This window comes from Arvicola amphibius, chromosome 2 (assembly GCF_903992535.2).
Source record: "Arvicola amphibius chromosome 2, mArvAmp1.2, whole genome shotgun sequence".
In the NCBI taxonomy this organism is placed as follows: domain Eukaryota; kingdom Metazoa; phylum Chordata; class Mammalia; order Rodentia; family Cricetidae; genus Arvicola; species Arvicola amphibius.
Window position 1 is genome coordinate 166,085,893 of NC_052048.2, and position 27,985 is coordinate 166,113,877.

The following is a 27,985-nucleotide window of genomic DNA, read 5'->3' on the forward strand; positions in this document are numbered from 1 at the left end:
TGTTTTATTTACAATATTTGCAAAGCCTTCACTGTGGAGCTCCAGAGGTTTCATACATTATGGTCATATTTATTTTTAAGATTCATTGCTTACATTACTGAGTAATCCAATTCCTGTATCTTGTCTTCAACCTCAATGCTCTGTTTTCTACATGATCTAGTCTACTGGGGAGACCTCCTACTCAGATTTATATTTGGATTATTAATTTTTCTTTTATTTTTAGAATCATTTCAGTTTGGGCTTTTTTCTCAGCAATTCTATTATTATTATTATTGTAGAAATTATTCTATTATCTTGTCTTGTATTGACTTCTTTATTTCATTAATCCCTTTGTTCTTTTGTAGCATATTCATGTCTTTTATTAGTTGTTTGAATATACTTATAATTTTCCATGTTTTCTTTATTGGGTGCCATTTTCATGGGATTAGTAATTTGGGGAAGAAACATGGTATCTTTTTATGTTGATTTTGTTTCTGTGTTGGAATTTAGACATTTATGTGGTTTGTTGTATTCTTTCCTCTTTTACATTTAAGTCACCATCTTTTAGTGAAGGCATCTACAATGTTCATGAGAGGACTAAGTCTCAGTAGGGTTGAGAATGCCATTTCCATTTGTGGGGCTGCTGCAGGAAATTTGGGGCAGAGTAGGTGGACTAAGGGAGTAAGAAATGGTAACCAACTTCCCTGCTTACTGCACAAAGATGTGTTGTCTAGGCACCTGGAGCAAAATACCTGAAAACTGTAGTCAGGTCTTGTGTAGTTTGCTGGTGGTGAGCACTTGGAATGTCACCATGAAAATCTGAATGTGTGAACGCAATTAGACTTCAAAGAAACCTTAGCACAATAGCTACTGACTGTCAAAAATTTAAACTTATCATAATTTTTGATGATCTGTCACATATCAAGCATAATTTCTCATCTTGACCACTCTGGAAGAAAACCATAATTATCTTCAGCCAACAGAAAAACAACCCACAACTTAGAGATAATATAATTTGCCAACCACTGAATAATGAAGCTATACAATTCAGTTCTGGTAAATTTATCATAGTTCCCCTTTCTGAGTATTGGTTGGGACCATTGTGAGTGACAGAAGCCAAATCAACTAGGTTTATCAACTAAAAAGAGGACATTTAATAGCTCATGAAACCTAAACTAGGTGAATATCTAGGTAGAGAACTAGCCCAAGGGAGTCAATTGGTGTGGGAGAATTGTCTGTAACCTGTCAATCATGTTTTAAATAAATGCTGATTGGCCAGGCAGGAAGTATAGGCGGGAAAACCAGACAGGAAGTAGAAATGATGTAATGAGAACAGGAGAACTCTGGGAAGGAGGAAGTTGATTCCTCCCATTCCTGCCCAGACCACCAAAGCAGCAGGATGTGACCTGTCCCACTAAAAAAGTTACTGAGCCACATGGCTAACATAGATCAGAAAAATGGGTTAATTAAGATGTGAGAGTTAGCCAGTGAGAGGCTAGAGCTAATGGGCCAATCAGCTTTTATAACTTTAGGGACCTATGTGTGATTTTCTTTGGGGCTAAAAAGTTGTGGGGTACCGGGCTGGACAGAAAAACAAAGAAGCAGGCCTGGGCCCATATGTTACAGTCAATGAGTCCTAGGACACAATTATCTTCTGTGATGTGTGCCTTGTGCTGGCTTATTTTCTTAGACTAACTTTCTTCTCAGATGGACCTCTCAGAACTCTAGGCTTATACCTTTCTATGCCACAAAAAAGGTAACTCTTCCTTCTTTTCCCCACCCTTCTTCTCCCTTCTTTCTTCTCCTCTCTCCTTACCCCTTCCCTCCGTCATTCCCCTCCCTCACCCCTTCCACCTTCACTCTATTTTTTCTTTTATCCCCAAATTTATAAAATACATCTGTTTTGTTTTAATTCAACCTTTTTTTGTTTTTTCGAGACAGGGTTTCTCTGCAGCTTTAGAGCCTGTCCTGGAGCTAGCTCTTGTAGACCAGGCTGGTCTCGAACTCACAGAGATCCGCCTGCCTCTGCCTCCCTAGTGCTGGGATTAAAGGCGTGCGCCACCACTGCCTGGCTTTAATTCAACCTTTTTGTCTCAGAACAGAGATATACATTCTAATAACAAATAAATTGTAAAATTTATAATTGTTGCTATAATTTTATATCTCTTCATCTTAGTTTTTGTTAGAAGTTTATTGAAACTCTCCTTTGCACCCTTGGGGAGTGGCCCAAGTTTTCAATTTGTTGCTAAAAGTACCTTGACTCCTCTGATTCACTTTTGTGGCCATGAAATTGAATCATCTGTATCATTGCAGTATGAAAACCACACGCCCGCTCTATGTTCCTTACCAACTTACGAATTTCGTAAGTCTAGAGCTCTTTGCCCTCATTAAGCCTGTTTAACATACTGCTGGATCAATACTATCTACTTTTGTTGCTAATTCCTCTTTGATAGCCACAAATTATTCAAATTTCACCAATTAAAACAACAGCTTCCATTTCTATCAAGTCACCACATCCTTCCATTTCATAGCTGACAATTCTTTTGTGATCTTGTCTTCACTTGTTTATCATCCATTTTTATCTCAGTCTTGAATTATAATTTCTATTTTGACTATGTTCATAAAATGATGCTTTAATGATGCGGGATACCAGAGACCTCTTACTTACCAAATGTGACTTTTTTTTTGTACTTGCTACTTCACTGTTATTGGTATTGGTTTATGGGCAATCCCTTTCCTTCATTTCCTAGATAGTTGATTACTAAGTTCTAATTGAAGTATAAATAAGAATTTTTAATGAGCCCTGTTCCTTGCATGGAGAAGATGCTGCTGCTATACATTTATTTTTGTTCCCTATTTTTGATTCTCTAAGTATCACAGATGGATGAACAGGCTCCATGTATGTGAATGAAGAGGACCATGGGTTGGCTTCACTTTATAAATAGGCTGCCATTATAATGCAAGTTTCTCGGGGAAGTCATGGTGCATATATTGAGACTGACACGCTTTTCATCAAAATCAGTGTGTTTTCTTCCTCTAAAGTGATATCAAACTAGATTCAGTTATTACAACTTAATAATAATAATAGCCATTGGTGGAATGGCCTTTAAGTATTCAGTTCTTCTGTGGTTCATGGAATTTTTCCATCTCAGAACAATTTGAAAATTAAGATGAAGGCAACACTGAGACATATTTTATTCCATTGAAAAAATTAAAAAGTGCTTTTCTTAATAAACAGCAATGGCAACAACCTAAAACAACCAGGAGTACTGAAAATAAAACTCAGCTGTTACACATCAGCTAGTTTGTCAACACTGTTTAGTACCTATCCTTGCTATATAACGTATTTTTATTCTGCTCTATTTTCAAAGAGTTATAGACTATTAAATGATTTCAGTAGTTGGATGCTGAAGTTTAATGATGATACTTTAATGCTTTTTCTTTAAAAATCCAAATAGATTTTTCTTTTGTTAAATCGTTAAAACATGCACCTGATGGTCCCCTTTCATTAGTATGTCAATTGGTGTAGTGATTGTATAGGTCTGTTTTAGGCAACCAGATTGTTGAAGTATCATGGGCGTAGCTTCCCTGTCATTTCTAGGTGACACATCTAACAGTACACTTTCTGGCAATCTGTCTCTTAAAGTGCTTAGCCCCTTCTTCCATGAGCCCCACCCCTAGACAAAGAGCTAAAGGTAACTGAGAGAGAAATGGTCCTTCCCAGAGGTGTGCTCCCCAATGGGCTATCCCATACCAAGGGTCATCCCTGAAATCATATGCACAAGCAACACTGAAAGGACTCAGAAGGTTGCATTTATATGTTAAAGTAATACATGTTACAATCAAAGACAAAGAGACATGAATTTGAGAAGGAATGAGGATGAGGGACAGAGGAGGCATTGGAGGGAGGAAAGTAAAAGGTAAAAAAATATGTAAAATGAAAAAATCTGCCTGATTTTTTTTAATTTGTGATTTTGTTTGAAAGTTGAATATTGTGAAATCTGTGATAGTTAAAAACATAAATAGCATGAGATTGAGGGGACTTAGAATATCTATTTTTGCATCTTATTCCGAGCACAAATGCATTCTAAGTGTGATCTGTCATTTGTTCACCCTTGCCATCACTCTGAAGAAACCCAGTGCGTTTCTCTAACGTACACAATTAGGTAGTTTAATGTAATGAAACTCTGCAGAGTGATTAAATGGAAGAGCATCAAATTCTGCCAGATATCTGACTGAGTAGCTGGCACTGGAGAGACTTTACAAGGTTTGGTCCTGTCATCGTGTTGTGTTAATCTTGAACATACATATTCTTGTCGATGGAATCTTGAAGGGAAATAGAGCAACTCAGAGTCTTGCAGCTGCAGCTCACTGATCCCATTTTCTTATTCTTTGCAGAGAATGGGACAGGGAACAAGCTTCAAAGAAGAATCCCAAGCTTATCAATGCCCTTCGGCGATGCTTTTTATGGAAATTCATCTTCTATGGAATCTTGTTATACCTAGGGGTAAGACTCTCATTGGTAAATACAGTGTCATGTATTATTGAGATATAGTAAGTAGTTGTGTGCTTATAGAATTATGAAAGGTTATTTTAAGAATCGATTACAACTCTAAGTACAGACGACCTAAAATTAAGTGGAAACCCTTGAAATGCAGGCTTCAATTTACAGATCATAATTAAAATGGATCCAGAAAAGCAAATTACTTGTTTAAAATTTTTCTCTTTTATGAATCCAGATCAGAACATCTTAATAGTATATGAGACTACTGGCAACATTACTTTTCTGTATTCAGAAAGAGAATATTAGAAGACAATGCCATGACAAGAATAAGGCCGCATTCAGTCAATTATGTGGAGGGATGTTTACGATATTTTGAATTTATATATATGTATATGCACATATACATATACACATATATATTACACACACACACACACACACACACACACACACACACACACACACACACACATTGAAGTGATTCCCAGAAAGTAGCCAAATTTTTAAATGAGACAGTGAGGTACACTTGAATGTATTTGTCAGCAGCCTATGTTGTCATCACTGTAAAGAGCATAGCAAGCCTGGAAACCTGGGCTTTGTGATTCCCCAGATGATCTCCAAACTGACTTGGGTGTTGTTTTTTGCATCATCAGGACATCACTCTGAATGCTTGGTTGTGGCCTGTAAAGAAGGGTGACAAATGGGAATACAATAAGTCTGCTTTAACAGCTCAGTCAGTAATGCTGTGGCTGTCTGTTCCATTGGATTGTTGTTGTGCTGTACTCCTTCTGGCCTTTTAACCCTAGCAGGGCTCTGGTTTCCGTCAAGTGTTGTAGGAACTCATGTACAGCTATACTACTTAAAGAATTTTACTTTATCCTGCCCAAGAAAGATTCATTAACAATTTATATTGACAAAATTGACTATAATTAGGTTCAGAATGTTTCTAATGCTGTTTTCTTCTAGAAGAAATTCTTCTGGCACTTTTCTCAAAACACACACACACATGCACACACACACTTCTTTATGAATATAAGTATATAAATACATAGATTATTATTACTTTGTAAGTAATTTCATGTATATTATAGCTCATTACATATTTATACATAAGTAGATTTATAAATATATTGGCATATAATGTTTTATATTGCTATATATTATAAATCTATTATGTATGGTTAAGTCTCTAAATATCTATCTGTATAAAACCAATATAATTTTGTCTAGTATAATATGTTTTATGAAATATACACACATATAGACAGACAGAGAGAGAATAATCAGTTATATTTTAAAGGTATCTTTGAGGTCATTTTTTTATCAGTGAGCACATGTAAAGAATTTGAAGCTCTTTTCAGTCAAGATAAACTAGTGAGTAGAATCTAAAAACAGAGAAATGTAGAGTAAATATGAAGAAGTATTAAAACTTTCAAAATTAAAATATATAGCTGAAAATCTCTGTTATTTACAATGTATTAATTATGAATGAATGACTCAAAGTTCTTCTGAGCTAACCTGAATCCTGGCATGTTTCTCTGGACCTGTCGTAGCTTTTAAAGCCAAAGATCAAATTTCTGACTGTGAAGGAAAGGTCCTGATGGGAGAGAGCAGCTGAGTGTAAAGTAAGAAGGCATGAGCAAGAAAATGAGCAGGGAACAGTGTAGTGATGCTGAAGCTGCTCTACCCCTCTCTTCCTCACTTCCCCTGCCACACAAAGCCTCACTGTATCCACACAGTTCAAAGTTGTAAAAATGTTGAAAACTAGATCTTATTTAGGTAAGTATAACTTCCAAGGCATTTGATCTATTAGTTTTTTCAACTTAATTTTTTATTTAAAATTTTTTATTTGACATATACAAATGTGTATAAATATATACAGAGTATATATTTTAATATATGTATACATCTTTCATGACCTATTGGAAGTAATTAATATAGAAATCACTCTAACATCTATCATTTCTTTGTGATGGGATCATTAAACATCTCTGCTGGCTATTTTGAAATATTATTAACTATAGTCACCCTAATAGAATGTATTCCTTTCATCTGTTATTTTGTAGCTATTAACTGAGCTTTCCCAGTATTCTCATTTTTACAACTCTTACCAGCCTCTGTTTTCTTTATTCTTTTAAGGACTTGCAGTGAGAGAGGGAGAAATTTTAGCCATTTTAATAAGTTTCTATCTTGTCAAATAACTGATACCATTGCCTTATTGTTCGTAGGATACTCTCTGAACATTTCTTCTTCCCATTAAGTAAGCAAAGATTATGGGAACTGCTGTATTCTTGTATAGGTGTAGGGGGACATACATTAAGAATGTGTTTATTCTTGGTCTCTGTGTATCATGATAATTGTGGGATAATGACGATTTTGTTGGCTGCAATACTGATAGAAAAAAGCACTATAGAATTTACTTTCAACTGTGAAAGATTAAGAAAAAGGAAATACCATCAGAAAGAACCTTATTTCTACAACAGTGATGCAATTTTAAATCATATTAGTTATGGTACGTCCCCATTGACTATGCACTTGCTTTATCTTTATCCGACTCTGCAGCCAGATAAATAACATTGTCTTTAATATTTAAGACTTCCAGTGTAGAAGAGCAATGGGCTATTGAAAACTTGAGTATGAGAGTCAATTAAGGATAATCTAAGGGTAATCTAAAGGAAGCTCAGTAGAGGGAATCATTAAACATATCATTGACAGAATATGATCACCAGAGAGCAGTTGTTGCTATAAGAATTCACAGGTGTTTTCTCTAAAGTGTTCTTGATTCCTGGTGTTCTTCCCTGCACAGAAGTAAATATTAGCTCAACTTAAACCATCCCAGAAAGTTAAAGGGCTAAAAGAATTCCTGGTACTCACAATGTCACAGTTCTTAAATTCCTCAGACTGTTATAAAGGAGGATCTGTCTCTTGTATTTAGATAAACACAAGCCATTGATTCCAAGCCTCTTGCTACCAAAGGAAGGGTGTTTGGGGGTAATTCTGAACATGCAGAGGCTCTGCCTTGGGTACTTTAATTTTTATAGCTCCCATCAATATGAATGCTCTTAGCAAATCCTGCTATCTAGGATTCATTTCTCATCTTTCTGTCCCATCCCATGAGCCCCGATATCTGGCTGCTTCTCTGATTAAAGCAGACACTTGCATTCTGAACACTCTATAAGCCTGATCTATCTCAAGTAATTATTGCTTCTCCGTGTAGAGCTCCTGCCCCATTTGTCTTTCCTAGATCCCGCAACCAGACACTGAGGTCCACAGTATCGCTTTTGAAAAGTAAGGAATTTTTACTCATCTTCAGAGCTACAAGTATCCACCTCCAAATAATTTGATACTTCTCCCTTTATTTTCTATCAGAATATTTGCTTAATGAAAGAGAGGGTGAGCATTCCTTTAGCTAATATGTACAAGTCTGTTTCTGTTCTTCATGTATTTGTAAATGTTGTTGTATGTCATTAGATGTTCTGTACATAATTAATAAATCCTCTAATTGAACTGTAATTTTTGAAATAAATTACATGAAATGAAATTACAAGTTAGTGAATATTTAAATTATTTTTATATTATGGCTAGTGTGAAAGTAGTCCTTTGATATACACTGGTGTAACTTCTAGGTAACTTCTATAGTTTAGAAATATAGCTAGAAAAAATGTAATTTAATTTTCTAGTATAACAATGGGAAAATTAATACTTTGCCACCATTTGATATATCATCATTAAAATTTCGGAGTGAAAAAATATAGTTATTTTTACCAGCATAAATTTTTATGCTTTTATATAGTCACTATGTATTTACTTTTCTTTTTATGTATGTAAATTGGCCCTTTATTCTATTATTCTATTTTTAGTGTGTTTGTCTATTTGATACTAGAATATTCTCTCTAGACTTTATTATCCTTGTAACTATAATATTCATAGCAATCATTTTTCTTATATAGTTACCTTAGAAGTTTCATAAAGATGTTAAGTGGCCATAATAGCCAGTATTCTTTTGTATTCCTGACTCCAGAGGCTATAGCACCAGTTTCTGACTGTGAAGGAGCGTCTTTCTAAGGATAACGAGGAATGTTTATATCCTGCTTTGTTGGAACTTTTCCCGGACACAATACTGTTTTTAAATTAGCTTCTCTGTTGTCATTGTGATACTCCTGGGTTGTTCAACATGATACTGGTATTCTGTTAGTTGATTTCTCAGTATTACCTGCCCTAATATTCTTAAGGTAAAGCTATATAAAACATGCTTAAAACAGGTGAATATGATAATAGTATTACTTAGTGGCTGCACAAAATATAACAAAGTACTTTGAAACCTCATATGCCAGACAAACACTCTACCCCTGAATTAAACCCCAGCTCCACAACTTGTGTTTTTTTTAAATGGTTTTATATAAAGATGCCTTGAGATACTTCTGTATTTTTTAGCTGCAAACCTCAGTTTGCCTTTCTGTTTCTGTCTGAACTTTCCTTTATAATCTGAATGTCCACTCAATGCAGACTTTCCTGTCTCTAGAAACATCTGACTTTGTCAGGTACATTGGAAGTGGTTTAAGGATATGTATTCAACTACAGTGACTTTGAGCTCTGGCCTTGAAAATGTTATGATAGCCCAGGTATATCCACCATGACATGTGTTCAAACTTCCCCTGGGAGGCTACACTGAGACCTAAAATTATTCCCATATGAGTGCAGTCCCTTTAGCTATCTTTATGCTTTCATTTACCCAGATGACAGATGGTCTTTAGTTGGAAGGAAGTGTATGCAGACTGGCCTGGATTTCATAATCTTCCTTTGCAGCCTCCCAAGATAGGATTATGGTCATGGGTCAAAACTCCAGACCACAGATGGTCTTTTTTTAACTCACATTGTTTAAATCTATACCTCTCTGAACAGTGTGTGTGTGTGTGTGTGTGTGTGTGTGTGTGTGTGTGTAAAGAAATGAACTAGTACAATTACCAAAGGTATTCTTTAGCCTCTTGCAGTATTCTTATACTCAGCTCATACTTTCAGGTATGATGTTATAGGAGGGAACCTTCTGAACTGCCAGAGTTTGCCATTGAAGAGAACTGTCCCAACAATAGAAGTGACCGAGGGTATACAGAGAGTAGATACACTGGGCTAAGAATAGCAAAGAGGCCATGAACTTAAGAGGAAGTCAGGGTGGGCATGGATGGAGTTTGAAGGGAGGGAGGGAGTTGTAAAAGTGATACATACAGTATTTGTGTATAAGATTCTCAAAAGTTAGTGTAAAAAAGGAGTTTGAGTTTTATGATCCCGAGTTTACTGTCCATATTGTCTTAAACATTGCTATTAAGTTTCTTCTACTTCCTAAGGTAAATTCTACCTTCTATAAAAATGTTTAAATATTTAACTGGATATTATACTACTTAAAATAGCTTTACATTATTTTCCAATGGATACAATTCTGTTTGGGTTTACTGTTTCATGTGGTGAAAATGAGGGCATTTCTGCTTATGAAACTAGTCCGAGCAACAGAGGACACTCAGCTTTCAGGTACCAGCAGTGGTTTGTGAGAAGGACTGCACTTTATAGGGTAAGCTGGGTATCAATTACCATTGTGGGTTTTCTCCCACATTTAAAAAGCATGTCAGGTGGACCTATGAATGGTTCCATTGTAAATATTAGAGAACATGATACAGAAAAGAGGTTAGGAAAAGCAGTGACAGAGAGGGAGGCTAGAAGTGCTGGTTTTGTCCCTGAGAGGTAACAGCACTGTGTGATAGAGAGGGTTATGCTGTGACCTACATATGATCCTGTCTTTGAAAATTTCCTATGAAGAAGCAAACTGAATATCTGCTCTTCCAGAGGAATACTACCGGTGTCTTTGTGGGGTGACCTGTTGTTCAAAAGATGAGTATGTCCTGTTAGTTGAGGCAAGTTGAAATCTAACACAGTAGTAGTAATATGTAGAATGGACATTCCATTTAGGGTAATACAAGTTATAATTTTTATTATATAAAATGTATTTATAATATAATATAACTATTATATGTTATATTTTGTGCAATATGATATTTAATATAGTCTCTAACTTGTCTCTTGATTTTTCTCACTTTACAAAACAATCAAGATCATAATATCCAAGTATTAAAACAACACATTTGTCACTATGCAGGCATAGACAACCCAGTATAATCATAAGAAGGCTTGCTAGATATCATTTAGAGCAAGTGAGGTAGCTAGATGATATGTATAAGAAAAATGTAAAAAAATGCTTTTAGGTTAAAAACAAAACACTATGAGGACATTTATATGACATTGAAAAGTCACATCTAGGCCCTCCCACCCTGAATGTGCCTGTTTAATCTCTAGTTTAATTGTACATCTAAATATGCTAAAGATGTTTGTCATGTAATAAAAATATGAAGCATATGTAAAAAGTATTTTATATACTTTGCTTTTTAAAAATCAAGTTTTAATCACTAGATCACACAAACTATTAGTATGTTTTAACTAGGTAGGAGGTTAAAATTTTTCTTTTTCATCCCTGCCTTTTGATTTTCTATAATTCAAATCCATTTGAAATATGGACACGTGAAAGGAAATGATGTATCATCTTTGTGATTATTTTAGGAGCTTTTTTAAAGGTTTCAATCTTCTCTTATTTCAGAGCTTTGATTTATACTGTATATAAATGAGATGAAGCACTGTATATAAAGTCAGAATAAGAAGCTGCACAATGGTAGATATTGTAGATTGTAATTTCCTTTGGGGAGGAAAGTAATGTAGAGAGCATGGTCATCTTTTGGGAATGATGGGACAGGTAGTATTGGCACTTGAGATTTGGAAAGTCCATTGAGGATAAAAAGCAAATTAAGGGTAAGAGCAAAGAATGCTGAACAGTGCTGGGGTGGGTTAGTCAGACTTACAGATAACCAATTAGGATCACATCTGTCTTAATCTTCTTATGGGATTTAGTCCTACATTTCTGTTTCACTTATAAGTAAGTCATTATAAGAAAAAATTGGGAGATAATGTCTTCCTAATTTGAAGGCTGCTTAGCAAGATGGATAAGATTTAGAGTTCTTTGGTTCAAACCTGTCCATGTACATTTAGAAGGGATGGTCAACTGAATAAACAGCTTGGCTGGTAGTCAGTTGAAAACTATTGAAAAGTTAATGAGTTTGTTGGAACTGGCCCGAGGTAAAGTGTCCTAGTATAAGCCTTACTGAAGCCACTATTCATTCAGGTTTTAGTGAACATCTCACACAAACTTGTCTCGATGTGACTTTTGCTGTAAACTAGTAACCAAATCTTTGTTTTTCTTTATTTTAAATTATAACCAAGTTCTACCTCCACCCACTCCCATGCCCCCTGCTCCCCTCCAGCCCACTCCCTATCCACTTCTCCCAATGGGTAAGGACCACCATAGGGAGTCGACAAAGTCTCTCACATTAAGTTGAGATAGGACCAAGCCCCTTCCTGCTGCATTAAGGCTGAGCATGGTATCCCACCATAGGGAATGGACTCCAACAAGCTAGCTCAGGCACCAGGGATAGATCCTGGTCCTACTTCCAGAGACCCCTCAGATAGTCCAAGCTTCATCACTGTATTCCACATTTGGAGAGCCTAGTTTGGTCCCGCGGAGTCTCCACAGATGTCAGTCTAGAGTTCGTGAGTTTCTACAAACTTGGTTCAGCTTTCTCTGTAGATTTCTCCATCATGTTCTTGACCTCCCTTGCCCATATGTTCCCTCCTCCCTCTCTTCGATTGGTCCCCGAGCTTGGCCTGATGCTTGGTTGTAAATCTTTACATCTGGTTTCATCAGTAACTGAATGAAGGCTCTATAATCATGGTTGGTGTATTCACCAATCTGAAGACCACCAGTTCAGGCACCCTCTCCACTATTGCTAGGAGTCTTAACTGGAGTCATCCTTATGGATTCTTGGGAATTTTCCCAACCACCAGGTTGCTCCCTAACCCCATAGTGGCTCTCTTTATCAAGATCTCTTTTTCATTTCTCTCCCACTTCATTCCTCTTCTCCCTCTTCCATTATGTCCTCTCATATGCTCATCCACTGTGCCCTTCCCTTTACCACTTACCCTCACCCCCAGTTTACCCAGGAGATCTCAAATAACTTCCCAGGGTGATACATGTGTCCCTGTTAGGGTCTTCCTTGTCCTTATCTAGTTTCTCTGGAGCTGTGGATTGTAGTCTGTTATCCTCTGCTTTACATTAATATCCACTTATGTGTGAGTACATACCGTATTCCTGGCACTAGCTCTATGTAGACCAGGCTGGTCTCGAACTCACAGAGATCCACCTGCCTCTGCCTCCCCAGTGCTAGGATTAAAGGCATGTGCCACCAGTGCCCGGCTAGCTCAGTTGGTAGAGCATGAGACTCTTAATCTCAGAGTTGTGGGTTCAAACCCCACGTTGGGCGCCATTCTGTAGTGAGGAGCAGTGGGCTGCGTTCCCGCCGCCCGGCTTTTGACCGCCTGGCTAGCTTATGCCCCGAAATAACAACACACAAACTGTATTCATTTAAACACTGCCTGGCCCATTAGTTTCAGCCTCTTACTCACATCTTGATTAACCCATATCTAATAATCTGTGTAGCACCACGAAGTTAATTGTGTTGTTATTTCGGGGCATAAGCTAGCCAGGCAGCTGAAAGCCAGGCAGCGGGAACACAGCACGCTGCTCCTCACTACACCATATATGTCTTCCTGAGTCTGGGTTACCCTACTGAGGTTGGTTTTTTTCTAATCCCACCCATTTGCCTGCAAATTTCATGATGTCATGTTTTTTTAAAGCTGAATAATACTCCATTGTGTAAATGTACCATATTTTCTTTATCCATTATTCAGTTGAGAAGCATCTAGGTTGTTTCCAGGTTCTGGCTATTACAAATAATGCTGCTATGAACATTGTTGAGCAAGTGTCCTTCTGGTATGATTGCTTACCCTTTGGGAATATACCCAAGAGTGATATCTCTGGGCCTTGAGATAAATCGATTCTCAATTTTCTGAGAAACTGCCATACTGATTTCCAAAGTAGCTGTACAAGTTTGCCAACAATGAAGGAGTGTTCCCCTGATTCCATGTAAGTTGCCCTCAGTATTTTTGATCATAGCCATTCTGACAGGTATAAGATAGTATATCAGAGTCATTTTGATAAGCATTTCCCTGATGATTAATTATGTTGAGCAATATGTTAAATGTCTTTCAGCCATATGAGATTCTTCTGCTGAGAATTCTGTTTAGCTCTCTATCCCATTTTTAAATTGGGTTATTTTGTATTTTGATGTCTAGTTTCTTGAGTTCTTTATATATTTGGAGATCAACCCTCTACCAGATGTGGGGTTGGTGAAGATCTTTTTTCATTCTGTAGGCTGTCATTTTGTCTTATTTACTGTGTCCTTTGCCTTACAGAAGCTTTTCAGCTTCAGGAAGTCCCATTTATTGATCGTTACTCTCAATTTCTGTGCTACTGGTGTTATATTTAGGAAGTGTTCTTTTGTGTCAGTGTTCAAGGCTACTTTACACTTTCTTCTCTTCTATCAGGTTCAATGTATATTGAGGTCCTTGATCCACTTGGACTTGAGTTTTGTGCATGGTGATAGATATAAATCTATTTGCAATCTTCTACATGTTGATATCCAGTTATGCCATCTTAAGTTAAAGATTCTTTCCTTTTTCCATTGTACCATTTTGGCTTCTTTGTTGAAAAGCAGGTGATTATAGGTGTGTGGATTAATGTCAGGGTCTTAGATTTGGTTCCATTGGTCCACATGTCTATTTTTATTCAATACCAAGCTGTTTTTTTATTACTATAGCTCTATAGTAGAGTTTGAAGTAATAACCAAATCTTATTTTAGAATCTATACAAATTAAAGACAACATTGATTTCATAGATGATTTGACCCTCTCTATAAAGCCATTTAAAATCCTCTGTAAAGAAAAATATTTTATAATGAGATTGTGAGGGTATTTCAAGACAAGGAAATTAAATTTAATCTGTTTTATTTTTCTGCAGGAAGTCACCAAGGCTGTCCAACCCCTCTTGCTAGGAAGAATCATAGCTTCCTATGACCCAGATAACCAGATGGAGCGCTCCATTGCCATTTACTTAGGCATAGGCTTGTGCCTTCTCTTCATTATCAGAACACTGCTTCTTCATCCAGCCATTTTTGGTCTTCATCACATTGGAATGCAGATGAGAATAGCTATGTTTAGCTTGATTTATAAGAAGGTAATACTTTTGGGGGGGAGTGTTTTTTATTGATTTTGTTTTGCTATTTCAGTGTTGGGGATTGAACTCGGGGCTTCCTATATGCCAGCAAGTTCTTTGCTGGGTTTGTCACCCTGCACAGTCTCAGGTATTCTATATGACATATCTTCAATGCCCTGAATTAGATTGTGAGCTCTAAAAATTTAGGATAAGTATGAAAATCGATCTCAATTTTACGTGTCTGTGAAATAAATGGCAGGAATTAGCAGTGTTTTATTTATCCTTAGTAATTCAATTTACCTCAGTAGACAATTAAGTGCCTTCTATAACTTAACAATATTACATATGCCCTTTTTTAAGAGAAGGATTTGAATGGTTTTGCTTCGGGAGTTTTTGTTGTTTCTTGAATTACTGAAAGTTGAAACCAGGGCTTCACACACAATAGACAAGTGCTATAGCAGTGAGCTAAATCACCATCAATTTTTCAGTCTACTCTTTTTTCAGTTAAAATGACAAATGTCAGTATGAAAGTCATTTACAAAATATCATCTTGTGGTAAAATGCTATCTGTCTTTACATTTGTTAACAATAATTTAGTATGTTATTGTCATGGTTAACCTAAGCAGAGGTGGTGACTATCTCACAGTGGTAACTTGCATCTCCTATCTTACTTTGATATGGATTTTGGCAAGTCCTCTAAGTATAAAGGTTTTGAAATATCAATGCATTGAAATCATAACTTATTTTTTCTGCATGTGTTAGCTAGACAAGAGCCTAAATACTGTAGGAATGATTTAAATCAATTCAAATGAACATTTAGCTGCCTAAATGTTGTCTAAATTTCTAACAAAATTCAAAGTTATTTCAATGGCTTGTGCTTTCTCCAATCTGTGTATGTGAGTGCTTTCCCCTACCAAGTATTCAAAGTATTGGTGGCATCATTTATATTTTCCCTTTTTCTTTGCTGTTTTCTTTCTTTAATGACAAACTTTATATACTTGGCTTATAAGGGCTATAAATCTGAAATCGACCTCTAATAAGTAATCCATATCACCATTATAGTACACACTCAAGGCCAACAGTGTAATAAAATCTTGATAGCCATACTTTATTGTTCAAAAAAGGCTTTTATGGAGGCCGAGAAGAACAAAAGGTAGTCAGAAGTTTAATTTAATCTCTTAAACTACAATCTCATCAAATCCTAATTCCTGGGAAAACATGATAAAGCAACAAAACTTTTTAGGGATCATGTGTAATATAGAATCGACAGAATTTGCTATCATAGAATATTCAATTTACTTTAATAAATACCTGTTAAGAAGTAATGACTTCATATTGTAATGCTGATAACTAAGGATATATATATGTAAATTTATATATGTTATTCTAATAAATGAATTAAATGTGATCTAACTTTATTTACCCACAACTCTTTACTGCAGGTACTGTTATTTTCATTTTTTATTCTTTTAATGAAACTAAAACCTATAACTAAAGGAAGAACAGTATATTAGAAACTACTTCAAATTTTCAGAATAGGTAAATCACAATCTTTGATGTGAAATTGTTCTCAGGCATTATTAAAAACAAAAATGTGGAAATATATTATTGAGGCAAAGGGGATGGGAAGTAAAAGAAGGAGTATGGTTAGTTTGTGACCAAGTCCTCATGTAATAGTTAACACACTCACACACCCACCCACCCACACACACACACATGCTTTTTAGAAACACTAGTGAAGAGTTTGAAGCTCTTCCATATGCATTTCCATTTCAACATCAACTGCCTATGATGGTTGATCATTTAGTTTATCTTGCAAACCACACTTGCATTCCTGTGTTGGCTCATTGCCAGAGTGTGAGTGCATCTTCATGTTGCTCTAGGTTGGTCCTAATTGCTCTTTCCATGTTTTATATCCTTCCCCATATTCATCCTGTTTCAGGCCCATGGCATATATGATCCTTCCTACAGTATTTTAAATTATATAGTACAGAAAGTCGCTCCCTTTAAAATCTGGAAACTATAACACATTTTACTGAAAATAATGAATATAAACACAAACTTGTCCATGAATATGAAAATTACCAAAATAACAATAAACATTTACAGTGTATATATTATGCATGCGGCTTCATGTTTTACCCCATGTATAACTTTTTCTGATGCCAAAACTTTCTCTAAGGCACATGTAACACATGTTATTTACCTCAGTAACTTCTCCCTCCCCTCCTATTACTCTAGCAATATTTTGTGATTAACTACCATGACACTTTTTGTGTTGGCCTGTCTAAAAATTATCCATTGTTTTAGTTCTGTCTCTATATAGTCATTCATATTTTTCTAATCCAAAGTCTGAGCCCACTATACTTTCTGCCTTCCTTAACATATATGTATATATATATATATTTATAGAAATTATACATATTTCTATATATAATATATATTATTTCTAGGTTGCTCCCATATGAGAAGTATTTCTTAATAAATATTAATTTCTAATGCATTCAGGACAATGGTTTGAATCTATTACATGCTCAACAAATATATGAGAGAAATAATAAATGTGTCAAAATTTTGCTGCCAAAGCCATCTAACAATAGGTGGCCAGGAGGTGTTGGTGCACGCCTTTAATCCTAGCCCTCAGGAGGCAGAGGGCTCTGTGAGTTCAAGGCCAGCATGGTCTACAAGAGCTAGTTCCAGGATATGCTCCAAAGCTACAGAGAAACCCTGTCTCAAAAAACAAAACAAAACAAATAATAAAACAAAGCAAATTTTATGACTTTGTTTTGTAAACATAAATATATTGATTCAGACCTTGGGGGAGGGTTGAATAGGGGAGGGGAGAAGCCGGGAGGGGAGCATAGAAAAATGTAGAGCTCAATAAAAATCAATAAAAAATATTTCTTCAGTTACTCATAACATACTTTTAGTGACTTTGACAGATCCACAGAGTTGGTGAAGTAATTTATGAGAAAATTAAGACCAGGTTTCACTACCTTAGAATCTATCTTTTATTCATAAATTTATAAATTTTTATTATTTTACATTTTCATATACATATAATTAAGTTCAGTCATCTTTATACCTCATTTTCTCTATCATTCCTGGCCCTTTCCAACTGTAACTCATCTTAGCAAGTATTTTCCTACTTCCATGTCTTTATGTGTGTCCATTGAGTTTAATAAGAACATAGTGGGAGATTATTTAGTAGAGCAAGGAAAGCTTATATGTTTGACATATCAATATGACACCAGTGACGAGATAATATGACACCTCTCCCTAACAAGCATGAGCCTGCCCCCATCCATCCTGATACGTTTCATTCTGTGCAGATAGCCTCAGCTATAAAGAGTTCGTGAGTGCGACTGATAAATCCTATGAAAACACTTCTTCCTACTGTCTATCTTTCCTAAACTCAACTCATATATTCTCTATGCCCCCTCTTCTGCCATGTTCTCTTAGTTACAGGGCAGGGCTGTGAGTGATTCAGCCGTCTCATATATGGTCAAATATTCCACCATCACTTATTTACCACACTGGGGCCAGTTGTAGGTTTCTGCAGTCACCAGTATCCACTGTCGTAAGAAACTTTTCTGAGTACAAGCTCTAATCTATGGTATGAAGAGAAGTAGTAAGAAGGTAGCGTGGTAATATGAGCATTGAGTAGAACAGCAGTTAATTGGTTGCCACCTGTAGCCAGAGACCTCCTAAAGCATAGTCTTAGCCAGGGTTACAGAACCAAGCATAAGCTCTCTGTTGTGGAGTTGGTTACCCCCTTAAGAAGCATGCTATCGCTGCACCAGAGGGCATGTTTTACAAAGATACATGTTTTACAAAGATACATGGTTACTGTGGCTTAAAAGAGTCCCAGTTGGGTAAGACTGACAATGCTGTCTCCCCTAGCAGTTTGTCTACTGTACACCTCTGGCATTATTAAAGCCAGCCAGTAGGGAGGAAGCTTGCAGCTCAGTTCCCTGTCGTGTTACAGTAGTATGTATACAGTATTTTAAGCAGCAGAGTCTTACCATCAAAATTCTAGAGGGTAACCAAGAGCATTGCTAAAAGCCTCCCTGGTCAGTCACTCATAGACAGGCGTCCCATACCCAGCACACCGGAACTTTGATTATTGATGGCTTTTGAGAGGAGCATCATCCATGAAGGATACCTCTATTTAAACTTTTTAAGGATCTTTTTGTTTGTTTGTTTGCTTGCTTGCTTGGTTTAAAACTTCATTCTTAGACAGTCACTGGTGGTGCACACCTGTAATTTTAGCACTCAGGAGGCAGAGGCAAATAGACCTCTGAGTTCAAGGCCAGCCTGGTCTATACAGAGCAAGTTCCAGGACAGCCAGGGCTACACAGAGAAACCTTGTCTCAAAAGACCCAAACAAAACAACACAAAAGCTTTTTATTCTTAGACCTGTACAATAGTGATACTCAGACTATAAATTTAGACTCATACATACACACACACACATATTTATATGTATGCACGTGCAGCTATTATTAATTTCTCAAGGCATGACGTACTATACAGGCAAGACAAGCAAGCATTAATAATAAAAATCATCCTGATAATTGCTATTTGGGAACACACTCCATTATCACATGGCATAGCATGTTTCCTTGCATTATGTTTGACAGAGACAGATCATGAGTAAATTAGTCTCTGCCAATGTATTTTTATGCTTATTAGATTGTATTATTGCAAACCATATCCTCACCTGACAGTCCCATGTGGAACTACATTCTGCTAAAGCTAGCATAGTTAAAACTGGGTAATAACAATTCTGAAGCCATTCAACAGAGTGAATACCTCTGCCACCCGAAGCAGAGGGAAGTGGCTTTCTACCCTACTGCTTTGTGAATGCTCACACCTCACTTAGGGCACTGTACACCCCTTAGCTGTCCTATGAACCTGGCTTCTGACATGCTAGCTTTAATAAAGTCTTAAGATTGTCTTTTTAAAGGTAATCTTATAAAACAGAGGTTTTTTATGTGGCTTTTTCATTTATCCTTACTGTTGGTTGCCCTCTGTCCTCCCCTTGTCTCTCCTATCTTCCCACCCGAGTCCCTGCAGATGACTCTACCCTCATTATCTCTCAGCCCTGGCCTCCATTTCATGCTTCCCTCTCTCTAATGCCTCTCTCTTATCCTTCTGATTTTTACCAACGCATTGTTGTGCTTAATATTCTAAAGGTTCACAGTTGAGATCCTCACATAAGAAGAACTGGTAGGATTTGTCTTTCTGGGCCTGGCTTACCTGACTCAGGATAGTGTTTGTTTCCATTCTAAAAAACAATGTAAAAAAAAGCCCCTAAAACTCAAACAAAATTAATTTTTGAAAAAGACTCAAGCAAACATTTTACAAATGGATATTTAAATATAGTATCGTTCTTATTTTATTGTCAAAGTCAAAAAGTTAACATAAAAACTTTTTAATAGAAAAACGTATTTCAGTGTAATATTTGCTTTTCCGTTGAATAGTCAGAAAGCTGAGAAGGTATAAACCTAATGAATATGAAACAAGGCTGATCATCCACTTGAAGTATATATAAAGTCCTCTACTTTACTAATGTGTTACTTATGAATACATTTTACTTTTGTTTGTTGATATCACCTAACTTCTTTTTTTTCTTTTAGACTTTAAAGCTGTCAAGCCGTGTTCTTGATAAAATAAGTATTGGACAACTTGTTAGTCTTCTTTCCAACAACCTGAACAAATTTGATGAAGTATGTACCCACTGATTAAATGTTTTATGCATTTTATTAAAAATCAAACAACCCTAAAGAAAGATTTATCTGCACCAGATAACAGTGCTAAGTGGTCAAGTCCCTCCCATCCCTAGTTCAGGTATTTCTGGAAGCTGGGAAGGCTCAGAGCACCCATTCTGAGGTCAGGTAAAATTGCCCAACTCAAACATACCTCAGCTTGCCCTTAATAAAGTTTTTCAAAACTTAATCCTTACCAGACTTTGCTTCCTTTTAATATAATACTTTAAATTGTTATTTACTTTGGCTAAATATGATACTTTGGGCAGTTCTTGTTCTGTGTTGTCTTATGTCAGAAATAAATTCAAGGTCTTTGAGGACAGATACTGTGTTTTATTTATCTTTTCATTTCTAGTATTTAATTTAACAAAAGTTAAATAAATTACTGTTCAATTGAGTACCAGATGTTGAACTTTTCAGGTGTGTGTGTGTGTGTGTGTGTGTGTGTGTGTTTGTGTGTGTGTGTGTACTGAGTCTCTGAGGAGAGCCTCTTGTTCTCACTTGGTCTAATGTGAGGACACTAGCTTTATTTTTAAAAGATATTAATTAAAATCTGGGCACAATTCCTATGATATCCAGTCCCATTCCACTCTGCGGGGGTAGGGGGTGGTGACAATGTATTTTAAGATGCAGTGACTTGAAATTTTTACCTTGAGGAAAAATTTCTATGCCCAGGTACTATGCTTTCATACTAAGAACATCTACAATTTAATGTGCTTAGAACCATGAGTTCCTTGAGTGCACAAATCCTCAGCACTCTTCCCTTCCCCCATCATGTATTTCTTTGCGTGTTTTTTGAGGGTAAAGTATAACATGTCAGTTGCTCTTCTCTGTGCTTTTGTTTTTCAGGGACTTGCCCTGGCACATTTTGTGTGGATCGCTCCTTTACAAGTAGCTCTCCTGATGGGACTTCTCTGGGAATTGTTGCAGTTCTCTGCTTTCTGTGGCCTTGGTTTACTGATAATACTTGTCATTCTTCAGGCTATTTTAGGGAAGATGATGGTGAAATACAGGTAGTGATCTTTGTCACAGCTTGAAGGAATTTAACTTGGGCTTCTCTGTGCCAGGACCAGAAAACTATGGGGTATCACTGAAAAGGGGTTGTTTTAATGGTATCAGTACATCATATACATCATTTACCAAAAGGGTATTTCCCCCCTATTGGTCTACAGAATTTCTTTATAAAAGTGTTAAGGTTTTGTACATTTTTATACTCAAAAAATTTAGGCAAAGTGGTTATAGTATTTATATGACCTGGAAGAAATGCCTAAATTTTGTATGGAACTTACGGGCTTTTTCTACCCCATATTGTATGTCATTCTACCAAAGCTTTTATTACTTTTATTATGGAATGAATCTGTGGTATGAGTCATAATATATGTTTATGACAGAGAACATATAGAGTTTGCCAGCTAAAATGTCATAGAAAGCTGCAATCTGGGAACTCAGGTCTTTTTTTTAAACATTTATATATTTAATTTGTTTCACAAAATAGAAGTTATCTCTTTGATAAGGATTGGATAAAGGACAAAGTCCAAAATTCATATAATGGTGGTGGTCTGACATTCAGAGGCATCTATTAAATGATAGAATTACTTTTGTTACCATCTGTTTAATAACAAAATATTTATATAATAAAAGAAATAATGAGTTTCCTTAAAATTTTGAGTAGTAATTAGTAAATAATTTGACTTCTTTCTGTTATTGATTGGTTGATCAAGTGATTGGTTTACAGAGATCAGAGAGCCGCAAAGATCAATGAAAGACTTGTGATCACATCAGAAATTATTGATAATATCCATTCTGTTAAGGCATATTGTTGGGAATCAGCGATGGAAAAGATAGTTGAAAACCTGAGAGAGTAAGTTGATATTGTTACAATTTTATACTTAACATTTAAAAATGACTACTCTGGTAGAATTCAAACATATGTTCTAAGCTATACTATTATTTATACATCAGTTGAATAAAGTCACTTTGATGAGTTAATGTTTTGTTTTGTTTTTGAGACAGGGTCTCACTATCTAGGTTTTTCTAGCCTAGAACTCAGTATGTATCTAGACCAGGATGATCTAGAACTTTAAGGCATGTGTCACTGTGCCAGGCTCTGGTTTACATAGTTAACCCAGTAGTTCATTTGCACTGTGCGGATTTGTATCCCTTCTGAATGAGTCTTCTGTAGTTGTTTATAATTGTTTAGTACCCTTAATTGAGTTAAAACAATGACAAAGACGCTGGGGACTAATGGAGATCATAAGTGGAACTGTTAAAATAAATAGTTCTGAGAGAAAAGGGAGATGCTGTATGACACTGTATTACATACATTTGAGCAAATTGTACCTGTTATTCTGAACCTTAGGAATAATGACAAAGGAATTTTTCTCAGTGTTGCCCATGTAAAATGCTCACAGGAGGGGAAATCAGTCCCTGTACCAAAAACCATCTCCTGAGATGGAGTCAGTACTTGGCACCTGTGTGTGTTGTCTTCTTTCATCTCAGATAACCTTTCACAGATTAGTAAAGATTATATCTGGCAAAAAAATAAGAGTACAGCACAGACTGAGATGTAATTACATTATTTCTGGCAAAAAAATAGAGTACAGCAAAGACTGAGATGTAATTACTGAGATAATTTTGGGTAAAAGAAAATTGAGTATTGGTATAGCCATATAACTGATTTTCATTAGTTGGCTTTTCTGTCCTCTGGACTACAATCAAGGAAAACCTTTAGACTTCTGGGGTAGATGCATCATTAAGGAGACTTCTGATTTAAAGAGTAGGACACTTTGAAGTATTTCACAGGGGAAAAAGTGCTCTTTGCAATGGTGTGAATTTGGGCTGTTTCATATTCAGGCTGCTTAGGCCCATAGACAATGGTAACTGAGCTTCAGGTGTGTGATTGGAATAACAAAAGAAATACTGAAATGTTAAGTCCTTTGCCATGTAAATAGAAAGAGCAAAAGAGTAGTTATTTCCCAAACATTATCGGTCACCTGTTTCTGTTATGCCTTTCAAGATAAATCCAGGAAGACATTGCATTTTCTTTCCAGAAACATTCTCAAAGATTGTGGGGAATTGTTCAGTTGAGGAGAGTTGTTTTTCACATTAACAAGTTGAGTGCACCACATACTCTGCCTGTAAACACAGTCATGGCAAGGGGTGTGAAGTTATCAGAGGATTCAGTTTTCTCAGGCTTCCTTATAAGCTCACAGACAAGTTGTTCTTGTGGCTGACTTTTTCTGACATTGATATTTTACCCATCTCTTCCTAAAAAATGAAACTCATCTTTCCTTCTCTGTGTTTTGGTTTGGCTAATTCTGATAGCATTTGTCTGGTTGTAACCTGTCTGATACAGCATGAAATTGTTACCTGAAAAAGCTGGAAAGTGCTTCCATAAAAGGGAAAGTAAGAATTGCTATTACTCAGCAGAGCAAATACAGTGTTCTAGGAGAGACTGATGGGATGCTTTTCTGAAGGATGATTACCTCAGCCCGAGCCACTGTTGAAATGGGCCAAAGGCTCTGCAAATCTCCTTGAAAAAAATATGCCTTTTATCGCTCATCAGTAATTAAGGGACTGTAATTTTTTTATAAGAAACTGATGGAATATTTTTATAACTCATAAAATGTTAGGGACTTTATAATAGTTTCTCAATGGTTCTGGTTTTTGTGGATCTATTTTTTTCCCCATGTAACCTCTCCTTCCAACTTTGTCAACTGTCTAATATATTTGAACAACTTTGGCACCTTGATATAATTTTTAAACAGTTCTATCATTTTATAAATGCTAATCTAAGAGAAAAGTGCTACAAATTGCATTCTATTAGATTTTCTGCTATGTTACCACCTACGCTTAACCACATCTCTACAAGGGAAGTATTATGTTTCTCCCTAGTGATGGAATCATGAGGAAATACTGACTTCCTTTAGATGACATAGGTAAAACAGGCAGACTTCAAACCATAACCCACCTTCAATACAAATTTACTGAAAGATAAAACACTGCACCTAATCAACCTGTCATAATGTAGGTTATGTACATGACCTCTATCAGTGAGCTCAGTACTGCATTGTTTTCTTTGAAGAGTTAAAAATATTTCCTTTTAGTTCTACCACATGAGAGCCACAGTTGTTTCTTTGAATTCGAGGTATGTGGAAGTGTAGTGTCTGCATCTCAGGTACCCCACTGCACCAGACCATCTCAACTAATGCTCCTTTTGGAGAGAGCTTTCCTTTTGTGTTTAACATTGGCCTTTGGCTTTACTGGTTGCAGATGATCACAAGGATCTTGAAGCTTTATGGCTTCAAGAGTGCAGGGGAGCAAGAGTGGGATTGAGGTTGGGGGGAATATTGCTCTCGGCTCTCGTGATATCCCCGTTAAATCATTTAACCCTTCTTGTGTGCCTTAAAAAATAATAGTTGACAGTTGGAGTTCAGACGAGAGGACTGTACCTATAGTGAGGTTTGACTGCAGGTGATTACACTGAAGAGGGAGGGTTTGAAGACACACCTACAACAATACAATGACTTGGTTTCTTTGACTGCAGAGTAGTTTCTGGGAAGCTAGTGCAGTACTTCAGCATCAGTAGATATGGCTCGGAGAAGAGGATGCCCAGTAACACATTTCTTGGCTGTCTTGTATCAATGTTAACCTCTAAGAACATCTCCTTATGCCATTGCCAATGCTATTTAAAACCAAGCTAGAATCTTGAAAATATTAAGAATCTGTTGGATAACCACAAAATAATCATTTTTGTTAATAAAGTTTGTAATATTGTTTTCTCTTCCACACATCATTTCATGTTTTAATAATGAAGTCTCTAAAGATATAAAATTGAAATATATTTAGATAATACAATTTAAATTAATTTTAATAATATAAGTAAAAATTTCATTATGATAGTAATTGAAGTTCTTAATTGTTTTACAGCAATGTTAACAAGTATTCTGTAAAAAACATAGTATATTCATTCACAATCACATAAGCTAATTGAGTCCAAGAGAGATTCTATAACTTGCCCAAACTATAGACTGTATGTTCAGATTTTATATTCTATGACACCTGACATTTAAAAAAAATAACATCTCACATCTTCTGTTTTCCACAGGGTGGAACTGAAACTGACTCGGAAGGCAGCCTATATGAGGTTCTTCACCAGCTCTGCCTTCTTCTTTTCAGGGTTCCTTGTAGTCTTTTTATCTGTGTATCCCTATACAGTCATCAACGGAATCATCCTCCGAAAAATATTCACAACCATTTCATTCTGCATTGTCCTGCGTATGTCAGTCACACGACAGTTCCCCACTGCTGTACAAACATGGTATGATTCTATTGGAATGATAACAAAAGTACAGGTAATTTCCATAACTACATCCTTATATGATTTTGAAGCATTTTAAAATTTGTATAGTGGGAGAACTCCCTAAATGATTTTTTTTTTGGTTTTGTATTTATGAATGGGTAGGATTTCCTCTCCTCATTTTCATACAGGGCCTCATGAATCCTGACAACGAAAGTCTAATGAAATGAAATCTCACCCAAATAATCAGTGAATAGATAAGTTCTAGGCAGCTTGTAAATATCCAAAAACATTGAAAAATAAACTTTATGAAGAAGTTATAAAATGTTTCAGCTAACCCTGGGATGCCCCACTTAAACTCCTCTAGCCTTTTTCTGGATAGTATGAGGGATGAAAATGACATTTTGTGTCACATTAATTACTGCAGGATGCCAAAGTAGCTTCCAGTGGTAAGATGTCTTAAAATTTTGAGGTGATAAGTAGTTTAATCAGAGAAAATTGAGTAAACTTGCAAGAATAATGTATCGTTATATTTTAATATATTTGTTTAAATATTAACACAGAAATTAATCATTATGACAAATAGATGGGGTGGAGGGTGAGCTGGTTTAAGTGGTGGAGGGTGAGCTGGTTTAAGTGGTGGAGGGTGAGCTGGTTTAAGTGGTGGAGGGTGAGCTGGTTTACGTGGTCCTCCATTGTTTACCTAAGTCTGCTGTTGCAGATGGCGGCAGCATGTTATTTTAGCTTCTATATCTGTTTTATTTGTCTTTGAAATTTTGAATCAGTTGCTAGTAACTAAAAATAGAGAGATATCATGTGTACCCTTGTACACAAGCATACGTGTGAATACATATGCATGCACTGAGTGTCTTCTGACAAATTCAGATTTTTCTAGTAATTTGGGTCCCCATACCTGTAGCAGCTGCCACTCAAGGGTGTCTACCCTGTCCGGCTTATCATATTCCCTTTCAGCCCCTTTTTCCACACATTGCACCCCAAGGTTAAATGAACTTGAGTTATGTGATTAGACAACATAGTGAGTGGCACTTAGGATCATAGTGGCTCTGTGATTAATCTTCTCTCCTGATATCATTGTAGTTGGGTGGAAAAATGAGAGAAGAAAGAGGGAGAAGAGGGCAGAGAGATAAGAGAAGTGAGAATAAAACTGAATAGTAACAAAAAGCATCTGAAAAAATATAGAAGTAAATGAGACAAACAAAAGAGGAAAAGAGGAAGGGAAGGAGGAAAGAAAGAAAAGAGGCCAGGCAGGACTAATGAAGACTTCCTGGTGCACAGATTCAAGCACTATGCTGCATCTTCCCTAGGAAGAATGTGGTTTGGAGTCTCTGATGAAGCCCTTTCTTAAAAGTAGTTATATGAAGTTCTTATAATACATTCCCTTTATCTAGAGAAGTGATGATAGTGATATTGCTTATAAAATTGTATTAGAAAACACAATTTGTGGTTCTTTTTCCTTTGTACTAGCCTTGAACTGAGACATGAGTGAGTAATTATTAGGGTTTCATTAGAAATTAATATTCCATATAATAGTATAATAAAGAGGCAACTATGTACTAATATCTAATATATAAAACTAATTTCATAAGCTAATATATTTAAAGAGTTTATCTCGACTGAGATGAGTCCTGCTGCTTAATACATTAACTTTAGGACAATTGTAAAGTTATTTTATTAAATAATTTCTAATTTAAGACACTGTAAGAATGTACGAAGATAAAGCAATGCATCCTTGTTTTCCAATTCTATGATTAAAAGCTCTTACTCTCTTTATTGGCTAGGATTTCCTGCAGTATCAAGAATATAAGATGCTGGAGTATAACTTAATGACCACAGATGTCGTCATGGAGAATGTAACAGCATTCTGGGAGGAGGTGAGAATTCCTAAACATTGTGGGGTTTTTTAATTCATTAAAAATTGAACCTTTTCCTAAATTTCTACTCAATAAAACATAACATTCAAATGATGCTATAACTGATAGAGTTATGAGAAGGGGGTGTTCTGTGTTACACAGTGAAAAGTGGGAGACCAGACATTAAATGCAATATAAAAGCCCTGTTTCTTTAAAGTCATGTAATTGATTTCATCTAACAGGCCAGGAAGATGATAGGATTCAATACTAGAGTTGAATCTTCTCTCTGCAATTCATTTCCCATGTAGTCCAAATCATATTACTTTCAAGTTGTCAAGCAGCTAGTGTCTTCATCTA

At 36.1% G+C, this 27,985-nt stretch overlaps 1 protein-coding gene and 1 non-coding gene across 2 annotated transcripts in view; both read left to right on the plus strand.

Annotated features, from left to right (window-relative positions):
* The window catches only part of Cftr (CF transmembrane conductance regulator), a 147,096-nt gene that overhangs the window by 34,456 nt on the left and 84,655 nt on the right, over positions 1-27,985 (plus strand). Inside the window, exons 3-9 of the mRNA XM_038319519.2 lie at positions 4,378-4,486; positions 14,493-14,708; positions 20,330-20,419; positions 21,308-21,471; positions 22,194-22,319; positions 25,566-25,812; positions 27,557-27,649. Coding sequence (XP_038175447.1) covers positions 4,378-4,486; positions 14,493-14,708; positions 20,330-20,419; positions 21,308-21,471; positions 22,194-22,319; positions 25,566-25,812; positions 27,557-27,649 — 1,045 coding nt within the window. The remainder of the gene's footprint in view (positions 1-4,377; positions 4,487-14,492; positions 14,709-20,329; positions 20,420-21,307; positions 21,472-22,193; positions 22,320-25,565; positions 25,813-27,556; positions 27,650-27,985) is intronic.
* On the plus strand, positions 12,825-12,897 carry Trnak-cuu. Its single transcript has one exon. It is a non-coding gene; the product is annotated as a tRNA-Lys (tRNA).